Raw genomic sequence first — 11588 nt, 5'->3', positions numbered from 1 at the left:
TCATTGCACATTAGGATACATTCATGTTTAGGTTAATCCACTCCTCTCTTTCATCTCCTCTATCTTATTTAGGCCCATATTTTTTTTTTTTTAATTTAGTTTGGGCCTTATTTTTTAAAGCCACTTATTTGCCTGGCTTTAAAAAATTTCGTATGAAATGTTAGAAAATTATTTTTCTATTCTTCTGCTCTCTTTCTATTTGCCATTCTTTGGCACCTAAGCTTTATTTTTTCACTCATTCTAACAATTTCATCAACTCTCTTAAATGTTTTCCATTTACCAGAGAAAAACACAATTCCCATCTCACATTCTCAATCTTTAACATTTTTTTACTCGTACTAAATTCTTCTATTCATTGATTTTTACCTTTCAACAAGAACTCCCCTTCTTCATCGACTGATGGCGGCCACTTAATTTAATGCTTTAGTCTTATTTTTTCTACACTGCTCATTTAGTTTTACTAAGGGCCTTCGCCTGATGCAACAAGGCTAACTAGATATCTAATAGATTCTGCATAAAAGGCCAACTAGATATCTAATATATCTGATCTACTCAGGCGATCGCAGTTCGCAAGCATCAGGCACCCGTGCCGTAGTGCTATACCGGGCTAACCATGTTGACGATTTTCGATCTGTAATGTGTCCGAGCATAGAAGAGGGAGAACATTAGGTTGAAAAACTAGTAGGGAAAAGCAATTATAGAGTTTCCGAAGTAGACATCACGTCAATCAGAAACAGTGTAGGAAAACAGAGGAAAAAGTCCTCGATGAAATGTTTCAAGGCTACACCAGTGGCAACGCTCTAATTAGGCTGGGAAATGCAAATAAAATGAGGAGTACTTAAAAGGAAGCAAAAATTAAGAAGTGCAAAAATACCCAGCAGCCTTAGCCAAAGCAAGAGATGGTACAAAAAGTTAAACATAAACATTTAAATACAGTGAATTACATATTTTTAAAACATTCTATTACATATAAATGTATTATAGAATTAATTTTTGGGAAACCTACTAAGCATTATCACAAAATAAGCGACATAGGAAGTTAAGTTAATTTAAAGTGTTTATTTCCTCCAGAACAGAGTAGAAGATGTTAGATTTATTAGTACCTAAGTCATTTGCAGCCTGCATAACAGGCAGTTTACTTTTAAAAATTTGCGTGACCTTGTGTAGGTTAGTTCCAAATGCTCTTTGAAATTCAGGTAAAATTTTTATTAGTTTAGTAGATCGGCCTTGAAAAGAAGTACTGCTCTCTGAAACTCTAATTTATTACATGTTAGTTAGGGGCGAATTCAAGTGCAACGCTCTGATAAATTGCAAATGCTAGCTCGCAAGAGGCGTTCCTGCTATCGTCTGCTAAAGTCGAATTCAAGTGCAACGCTTTACCGCTCTGGTAACTGATGACGTCAAAATTGCAATGGGGAGCTGGTTTGCTCTCGTGCCAGGAGAGCTGGTCCGATAAACTACATCAATATCCAATGAGACTGCGTGTCGATGTAAACAAAAAACATCAGTTCCGATGATTTCTCTGAGCTTATGGTCAAGTGTTTACTGCGTTGTAGTGTGGTATAACGAATTGTTCCAGTCCTGAAAACAAAAGAAATATATTTCTTTTAATGTGTACAACTTTATTTACTTTATCCCATAGAAAATTCCCTCCGAAGTAATCTACAGCAACAGGTGTGTGTAAAATATATTTTACTTTTCAGACAAAAATCCTTGCTTTTTCAAATATAAACCACATTTTTTTCCCATTTTCAAATTACAGCATTTGGTTTTAATTCTTCTAATAGTAAGTTTAATTTAAAATTCAAATTTGTGTTATATTTTTATTGTTTAATGCAGATGCATGATTCTTCAGTGACAGTAGGCATGTTTACCATATGAAAATTAACTAGTTCTTAAATTATATAGTAATTAATAAGCCCATCTATCTACAAGCAGATAAGCCTGCTGAACACCGCTATCCCAGTCTCTCTTTAAATCCGGGTGAAAAAGCTGGCTGCATGAGTGTTTTCTTCATTTTTTCAATGTATAATATGAATACTAAGTTTTCCTTAGTCTTCCACGCAGGCATTCCTTCCCTTAGTCATTCATTATGTGATGAAACAGTTAAGAGCAATTTTTAGATTTATATTGTACATCATTGGAAAAATATAAAAATGAAATTAAAGGTATTTCAATGTAATACAGTAAATAAAAAATTATATGAAACCCTGATAATTCTAATGTGATATTAATGTAATATATACATCCAGAGTAAAGGTTAATTTATAAATTATGCTTTGTGTTCTGCTCATTATATTGTGCATTTACAGTACACTTTCTGCTTCTTAAGTGAAAGTTTGGACCCATTCTCATTTGATATCAGTTATGTTCAGATTTATTTATTTCATAAAATTTCAAAAAACAATTTTTGGCTATTAAAAGCTACAAGTGCAGAAACAAAGGCTTGATTTCTTTACTGTAACTGTGTCATGCTTCTCTGCTGATAATGAAAGGCGTCTTTTAATAAGATTTCTTTCATTGCATATATTAATTATATCTTTTACCATACTGGTTGCCATCTTTCATTGTGCATTCTTCAATATTTTTTGGTACTTAACGTATTAACACAAATACCTGGATCAGTTTGGTGGTCTTTATAAGTGAAAAGAGAAAAATACTTATCAGGAGAAGTACGTTGTTTTTGCAGCTTGCTTTTAGCATAACCAAACTATCAATATTTATCTAAGTTGGCAAAATGTTATCAACATATCAAAGGAAAAAACATTTAACAAATTTTAAAATACTAATTTGAATTATTAAATAAAAATTATATGATAGTTTAAAAAAAATATATTTTCCACAAATTTTTTGTCTAAATTTTGAGCACTTGTGCCAAGTGATCTGTTTTCACTTAAAAAAAAAAAAAAAAAAATCAGAGAATTGCATAAACTTGATACTGCATGCCTTGTGTATGTACCAAATTCATCTCATAGTTGTTTCCATTAGAAATTTTTGTACTAAAATGTTCTATTCCTGCAGAACTTTTAACACAGCTTCGTCTTTTGATGGTAAGCTCCACAAGCAGTATTTTAAATCTGAAATTAATCTAAAAACCTATTCATATCTAAAATCCATTGGAACTTGAAATACAACATAAGAAACACATATGAAAATGGTGACATTGCTTGAATGAAAAATTGTCATGAGCATGTTACCTGAAAAATTTTGATACATAATCGTTGTCAGAGTTTGGCACATTTTTGAAAATTTGGTAACTTTTATTAAGCTGGTTTCAATAATATGCAAATATCTTTTATTCTTATGATTGCTTCATTGTATACTTTTTCCCTTTCCCTAGAGTGCAGTACAATACCACAAGTTTTCCAGCCAAATGCGGTATGCATTTCAAGTTTCTATACATTTATATAAATTTTAAGAGAGTAAAATATTGACAAAAACTGCATTAAGTTTTCAACTCTTGTTTTGTTTTTCATTAAAAATTTGCTACCATTATGTATAATTCATTTTTTTAATGTAAATGTTTTTAAGTATTTGTAGGATAAAGGCAAATTACACTTATTCATTCTTTCTTTGATATAATACATGTAGCTCTTTACCTGAAATTAATGTTTGTCAAATTGTTGTGCATAAATTAGAAGTATGCATGTTTCTCTTAAGTCAGTTATGTTTCAGGAACTATCTTTAATGAATTGTATAGAAAATTGTGGACGAGGTGTTAGGTGTACAGGAACGTGGTATATTATAAACATGTATAGTATCTCATAGTATATAAACTCATAACTTTGATTATGCAGTATGCTTTGTATATTATTTCTGAAAGCATGTATATTTCAATCAAGATTGTTGAGTAAACATTTCTTGCTTTATGCTATCTCTGAAAGCATGTATATTTCAGTCAAGATTGTTGAGTAAATTGTGCTTATTTTATGCTTTTTTCTTTTTTACATTAGAAAATTCCACACCTTTATCACGAGGAAATCTGCAATGGCATTTAGGAATGACAAGTTTGTATCTATTACATAAAATCTAATGTTTTCTGCATTCTTCTTTTCTTTTTCCTCCCAACAGAAAAACTTTAATGGTATAAATCAGCAGTTTTCAACCTTTTGACTGTAGTGTACCATCTAAGCAAAAACTGACAAACATTAAGACTACCACTAATTTTACAATGATTATTTTTCAATTCCTCAAGAGAAATATTAAAAACATATATATATATAATATATATTGCCATTTGCACACTCTTTGTATTAAATATGTACACATAAAGAACTATTAGATTAAAAACTGATGATTACTTAATTATCAAAATTAAATTTAATTAAATTAATTATTCACTTGATTATCAAAATTTCAGTTATAATACTTTAATATTTAATTTCTTTATGTCTGCTCTTATTTCATTTAATGGTAAATTAGGATCCACTTTTTATTTTGATGAGTATTTATATTTCAAATTTAACACGGAAAAAATCATTTTTCACACAAACAGGTTGTGCGAAAAGACAATACAAATTTGATAGCTTTATTTGAAATGCCTTTAAATTCTTTTTTTCGGTTCAGCCAAAAGTTAACAAGTGTGTCATTTTCCACACCTTCAAGTCAATTTCGATCAAAGGAAATTTCTATTAACTATTCTTTTCTTTATGAGATTTTTGAATTTCATAGTTAAAAATATTTTGTTTCTTTGCATACCACCGGCTGAGAACTGCTGGTATAAATTAATTATAACAGATGTAAATTAATATTTCTCATACAAAAGAGTTATTTCAATTCTTTATTGCGAACATTATATACAGAGTATGTCTTTTATTAACAACAAGATTTTAAGAATTTAAAATAATAATCATTAAATCCTCTTGATCTATAAACAGTCTTAAAAATTATAAAGGGAAAAAAATTGAAAGTTAAAGAAGTCAATATTATGAATTGTTCCTTTTTAGAGAAGTTTCATTGTTTAATTAATTATAAAAAGTATTTTACATTATGAAATATAAAAATTAAGAATATTTGAATTTGAATGAATATTTTAAAATTTTCCCTCAGATAGAAGCTCAACTATTCGAAGCAGGAGACCGAAGAGAAAAAAGGAAGAGAGATGATATTACAGCTGCAGAAAAGGAAATAATTAAAACGCAGAAGAATATATTAATGTACTGTGTGAAATATGTGACTTGTATAAGCAATCAGTTGCAAATCAGTCTGCTGTCATAGAAAATCAAAATATAATTATTAATTTATTAAAAAAATAAATCATGCATTTCAAATATTACAGTGTTTTCATTCTTGTATGTATTTCTGCAGTGTGGGATTCATATTTTAATTGTAAAATTTACTACTTTCTTAATTTTATAAAATTTTGTGATTATAAAAATTATTTAAAAGAAATTCACAAATCCATTATATGACATAAACATTATAATAATTCTAATACCACTATTATAAGTCTCGTGAAAATATTTATGCATTTTACACAGCAATTATCTTTTTCCTGGAGGAAAATGGGAATAAGACCTGTAAGAATCTTTAGTCAATGTATTACAAATTTTAAGTTTCAGATATAACACGAAATGAATTAAATTGTTTTTCAATTATGTTAATAAGTTATATGAATGAGATGTGGTATTAAAAATTTAATTTCTTTTTATCATTGAAGAAATAACATTCGATATCCTACAGCTCCATAACAATGGCAGATAAAATTGACATTCTAATTTCGAAGTTCTAAAAATACAGAGATGACAACTATTAAAGTATGGCTAATGTCTAGTTTAAAATAATGTTGAGTCGCGTACTAAAAATTAAGTGAATCAAACTGTATTTATTTTCCCCCTTCTCTTTTTTTGGCTGAAAAACAATTTATTATACACTCATGATTTTACTTAAATGTATTTCTTTTAATGGCAAACCCACTGAGGTAAGTATGCAGTAAGTTATTATAGTGAATGTGTAATGATGATATAAATCTAAATTCAGCAAACAATCTTTCCCTTACTTTAATGTTTTAAAATCTAGAATTAAAAGAAAAATGTATGTTCTTTAAATAATACAAGAGGATATGGAGGCATAAATCATAAGCTGTTTATTCTTTACATATTATGCTAATCAGGAATTGGAGCAAAACCCTGCTTAATCGAAGAATACGCTCACAGGAATGGTGGAGGAAAATTGAACTGTCCAATATTTGTTTTGCCACCCCCAAGAAGACATAAACAGTATAGAGTGAAATAATTGTTTTTAGGAAATACATTTAAATATCTTTGACAGAATATGTCAGTTTTAATTTATACTATAATAAATAAGCATGAAGTTCTTATGCTATTAAATGTGTATTGTCACATGGAAATTTTCTATCTTGTCCCACGGAAGGGGACGAAAGGGAAACATTTGACTTTTTGGAAGAAACTGAATTTCGGTGCAGTAAATCTTATTGCTAAGTTTAAGATAAATTAAGTGCAATGCTAATTTATAGTGACTGACTATTGTAAATCATGACTGGCGTACCCAACACTAAAATATATATATATATCAAGCTTATTAAGTTATTTCTGGTAGTCAAGAGTTTTTAAACATAAATGATGGAAACAAGAAATTCAGAGGGAAGAACAATAATGATAAAAGTTGTCAGTATGCATTTGAAACCAGGACTAATAAAATTATTTAGGATTATTATTATAAATTAAAATCATTTATGGTTGTGCATTTAGTTACAGGTTTAAATATAAACCATGGCTTGTGGGTCCCCAAGAATATATTATGAAAGTAATTTTTTTCATAATATATTCTTTATTATCCATGAAGGGGGGTTCACCTTTGCCAGAGGTTCATTGTTGCCCACTTTGGGTTTTTATTATCGAGTTTCAAAATTTAAAGATAATTCATTGTGCAATGCAATTTCAACATGCACTGACTGAAAACTTTCTGAAGGTACCAACTCATCATCTTCAAACACATCAATCTCAGGATTTTCAACACAATACCTTAAGCATATATTATGTAAAATGGCCACCAGATATGACCATTTTACATATTTTGCTTTGTGAATACAATAGTGTTCCACCAGTATCGTGCAGTACCCTAAATCTTGATTTGATCTCTATAGTTGCACAAACTTTTCTGTGCTTCTCATTATAGAGATATTCCCGTGATAAAATGGGAATATAATCCACTATCTCCCAAAGATATGCCTGATGCGACAAAATACTATCTAGATTTTGTTTCAGTCCACTCCATATAAATGCATCATGAGTATTGCCTGGCCATTGTCCTATAGCATAGAGAACCCTCAGATCAGCATTCCATACCTAGAAAAACATAAATCCTCAGTCAAAAGAAAGTTTCATCTGAAATTTTAATACACAGATTTTTAACATTAAATATAGTTGATATATTAATAAATCAGTCTTTTTAAGGAGTTTACTTTCCATTTTTAACAAAAATATGTCACTATTTTTTCATTATTAAAAAATATGCAATAAAACGTTAAAACAAACACAAACACACACACACACACACACAAAAAAAAAAAAAAAAAAATTTACAGCTACCCTTTTTTTATTAAATTGTAGTAATTATAGTAAATAGGTGATTCTAAAATTTATTGAATATCTATACTTCACTATAATTATAGTATAGATAGCTTTTTGTTATTATTATTTGAATAATAATGAAACATTCTTGCAGTAATTTGAAATGACTATAATATTATACTTATTATCATATATTTCTTACCTTTTCACCATTAATGGAAAATTTATTTTTCCGGTTAATGAAGACAAAACAAAAATTAATATCACCACACTCGTAACATCTGCGGTTTCATTTGTATGTAAATTCTTGGTAAGCTAGGTAGAATCACATTTGTGATTGCACTCCAGTTCTTTTACAGCTGGTCGAAAGAATTAACATCTACTGCATGTGGAAATAGCGAACAAAACAGTAAGAAATTGGAACAATTACCTGTGGACAACTTGTATTCATAGCATTCTAAAATGAGCTTTTAGTAAAATTTGACCACAAATAAAACAGTAGTAATGAAAGAATGTTTTTTCACGAAGTGGGTCCAATACTTTCACAGCAGGTTTATTTCATGTATTCTGCAGAGAGACTGTTGTATGGTTTGTTGTAACTGCTGTATACAAATGTCTGGCTCAGAATTCCACAGCAGTAATTAGCACAACTTTCATGGTTGATGGTATAATATGGAGGTACCAAAAATTAGTATTATCACAGTAACTGCAAGATGGCTTATATTTCTAAAACTCAGTTAACACATTTCATGCAGAAAGAAAATATTATCCAGTTTCATACTTAAATCAAGGTCACTGAAATGTGGTAAAAGCAATCTGCTTAAGAAAACAGATGCCTCTGTGGAGGACTTTCTATGGAAAACTGGCTTTCATTACCATTATACATGGGCAAAACCAATGTCATGTAATATAATAATCTATTAGTACAGTAAATACATTTAATTTCTTTGTATTTATTTATGTCATGCTGCTTTTCATGTAATTTAGTATGATAACCTTATAAGTTTATTTAATTCTGATCATGGTCTACGGAAGTAAGGTAAGTCACCAAGTTATTAATAGTTATGTGAAAGTCTGCAATAACTTTTCATATCATAAGAGATTTATGAATGTGTATATAACTTACATGTGTAGTTATTATGCAAGATCTATAGAAAGTATCCAAAATTACTATGACATTAATCACACTGTACGAACAGGCAAGACATTATACATTAGGAGAAAATTAACTAATATTTTGGGGGATGAAATATTATTTTATACATGGGAACTGTTTAAACAACTGAGAAAAATTCATGGTTTTTCCCCCTACAGTTACAGAATATATATATATATATATTGTTTCATAAGAATAAAAAGTAAAGTTAAATTTAATAAGAATAAAAAGTAAAGTTAAAATTCTCATGTGCCATTGCTGCAAAGAATGAAATTTGAATTTAACAAATATTCTCTATTCATATAAAGTTAATTTAAATTATGAAATTTTAATTCCATACATATCAAAGATTAATTATTGCTGCAAACTAATTTACTATATCACTGAAATTCTGAGAGCATATGTAAATTAAATGCACGCATCTAAAACCATGAAAAAATATATAATATTCCAAAAAACTAATCCCAAATATATACATATATATATATATATCTTAAAGACAGGCATATGCATAATTTCTATTAGAAAAACAATTTTTCCGAGATTACGTTTTAGAGTAATTAAAACAATAAATTAATGGTGATATTATTACTGCATTCCAAAATTCGCAGTAATTAACGATTTCGATCATTACTACGAAAAAAAACGGGATGAAAAAGAAAGAATGATACAATAACATTAAAAATTTGTGTGTTTACGTATAAAAATATATAATATTCTCAAATAGGTCATTTAAGCATAGTCTTTGATTCGGAAACATTTCCAGAAGTATTTCAGTTTTCATAACCTGAAGTAAAAACAAACCTGCTTTTGCAGAGAATATCCATTGGCAGTTGCCTTCAGAAAAGGTTTCAATTCATTGAAGCAAACCGATTTAATCTGAATCAACTGATGAATTCACGCTCCACCATTTCAAAAGCATTACGACTGTCTAAAATGCCAAGCGATTCGAGTGACTCGCTGTTAAGAGTTTGCGGCAGGTCAGGAGTAGCCGCAAAATTCCTCTATGGTAGTGACGTATTTTCAGTAGGCGTGTCCGAAAAGCGTTGCACTTGAATTCAGTTTTTAGGAGTTGATTTTTGATCCAGCGGGCAGAAAGACTTAGAAGGTGCGAAATAAGACACCTGTGTACTTTGTCTGTCTGTCTGACTGTCTGAATTTTGCTAATTCATTTTAGTAGTTAATTGTTGTCATTAATAAGAAAGGTATTGAAATTTCTAGGTATCCTTTCTTGAATATAATAAGTTTTGTGTGTGTTTTTAAAGTAGGTATGATTTCTTCTATTTGTTTAAATTTTCGGAGGTTTAGTATAGATTTCATTACCGATGAAGTAAATATAATGTGACTTTTGTATACTAAACATGTATTTTTATTGACAGATATTTTCTTTGAGCATGGATAGACTTTTAAGACTGGGTGGAGGTTTAGCAAGCCTTGGGCAGGTAAATTTGATTTTTGTGTTCTTTGATTAATGAGCGTAGTCTGTAGTAAATTAATGTATATAAAATTGTTTTACATGATTCAGTATTTTCCGTCATTGTATCGTAAAAAATACATAATAATTTTAATTAGGTACGGTAATCAGCTCTGGATATTAATTTTTTGAAAGGTTGTTGCTTTAAAGAATATGTTGGAAAATCTAAATATCGAATGTTATTCAAATCAGTTATTAAAAGTTTTCGTTAAACTAATGAGGTCTATCTGTTGAAATTTTTTGTATTTTATTGAATTTTGTGTATTATTTTGTAGAAACTTTATTATTTGATACCGGTAATATAAATAAGAAAAACCTTATTAAGGCAATAAATTTTTCTTCTTTAATTATTACTTTGAATTTTCTTCTTTAAGTATCACTTTGTTTCTTATTTAAGTACTTTGAGTTTTAAAGTATCACATCCTTTCAAATGTAATAATAATTGTAGGTTTTAGCTGACATTTTTTCATCATTTGAATAAAATATGGAATTCTATAAAATATTTTAGTAATATTAAATGGCTATTTTGACAGATGCAGGTAGCAAATAATAATGCCTTTTATTTTTAGGCTCCTCCTCCCACTGATGGTTCTGTTGTTGATACTGCTGAGCAAGTGTACATCTCATCATTGGCTTTGTTAAAGGTTATATCATTCTTTACTTGATAAATGATAGTTTTAAATTTGAAAAAAAATAAATGTTTTAACTTGTATAATGTCATGAAAAAAAATCCATTTTACAATCTGTTTTGCAATAATGATTCTGTCCCTATGTATAGAAGCCACACAAAAAACTAGAGTGGATTTGGGAACTGTCAAAATGGATATTTTTTTCAAATCTGAAATTTTTCACAATTACAGTGCTTTTCAGATTTCATACAAGAAAGGAAAAAATAAATTCTGTTTACTTACATTATTGGAGAAGTCAAAATTTTTTAGTCAGTTGTAGATATATTCATACATAATTTTTATTTCAAGATATAATGATTAAAAGTTTACTTCTGTTGTAGTATATTGCAAATTATATAAAAAGTGATTAAGTTTTAAATTATGCTACTGTTGTTGGTTGCTTATAAATATGACTTATGCACCTTCAATCGAGTTAATTTTGCATTTTAAATTTTTGCAAAGCTCTCATTAAACAGCTATGTAATTGTCAGCTTAGTTCAAACACTTTTAAATTGGCACATAATTTTAATAGCATGTCGGACATATTTAATTTTTATCCTTATCATCTTCAAAACGTTTATTATTTTTTTAGGGTCACATCGATTGCATCTCCTATTAGAATGCCATTATCATATTAATTTGAAGAATAGGGCTTATTTATCATATGATATTCTCCTGTAAATATGGCAATCTTAAGAAACAGAAGTCTCACTTAGCTTTAATTTTGAAAAGCAGTTAGAAATTGTTGCAGGAATGAT

General features: G+C 28.9%; 1 protein-coding gene and 2 long non-coding RNA genes across 5 annotated transcripts in view; 2 read left to right on the top strand and 1 right to left on the bottom strand.

The window, feature by feature from the left end:
• The first annotated feature begins 1482 nt into the window (after nucleotides 1–1482).
• LOC118201265 (uncharacterized) lies at nucleotides 1483–5272 on the top strand. The gene is made up of 4 exons (XR_004760219.2): nucleotides 1483–1674; nucleotides 3341–3378; nucleotides 3954–4007; nucleotides 5050–5272. It is a non-coding gene; the product is annotated as an uncharacterized LOC118201265 (long non-coding RNA).
• A 790-nt stretch (nucleotides 5273–6062) lies between these two features.
• LOC146995395 (uncharacterized) lies at nucleotides 6063–9628 on the bottom strand. Its single transcript, XR_015043016.1, has 2 exons — nucleotides 9493–9628; nucleotides 6063–7307 (listed from the first exon to the last, which is right to left on the bottom strand). It is a non-coding gene; the product is annotated as an uncharacterized LOC146995395 (long non-coding RNA).
• A 175-nt stretch (nucleotides 9629–9803) lies between these two features.
• Rpn11 (regulatory particle non-ATPase 11) overlaps nucleotides 9804–11588 on the top strand; it is a 41159-nt gene continuing 39374 nt past the window's right edge. The window contains exons 1-3 of one of the 3 annotated variants that reach the window (XM_035373326.2): nucleotides 9804–9952; nucleotides 10068–10130; nucleotides 10732–10806. In XM_035373326.2, the coding sequence (XP_035229217.1) occupies nucleotides 10083–10130; nucleotides 10732–10806 (123 nt within the window). In that variant the 5' untranslated portion in view covers nucleotides 9804–9952; nucleotides 10068–10082. Of the gene's footprint in view, nucleotides 9957–10067; nucleotides 10131–10731; nucleotides 10807–11588 lie in introns of all 3 variants that reach the window. The other 2 variants (XM_035373329.2, XM_035373328.2) reach the window with 2 other exon arrangements.

Source organism: Stegodyphus dumicola, chromosome 9 (genome assembly GCF_044657685.1).
Source record: "Stegodyphus dumicola isolate Sdum_Otavi_A_Nest chromosome 9, ASM4465768v1".
Lineage (NCBI taxonomy): Eukaryota > Metazoa > Arthropoda > Arachnida > Araneae > Eresidae > Stegodyphus > Stegodyphus dumicola.
Note: the sequence above shows the minus strand (reverse complement) of the source record. Positions and strands in the feature narration are given on the sequence as shown.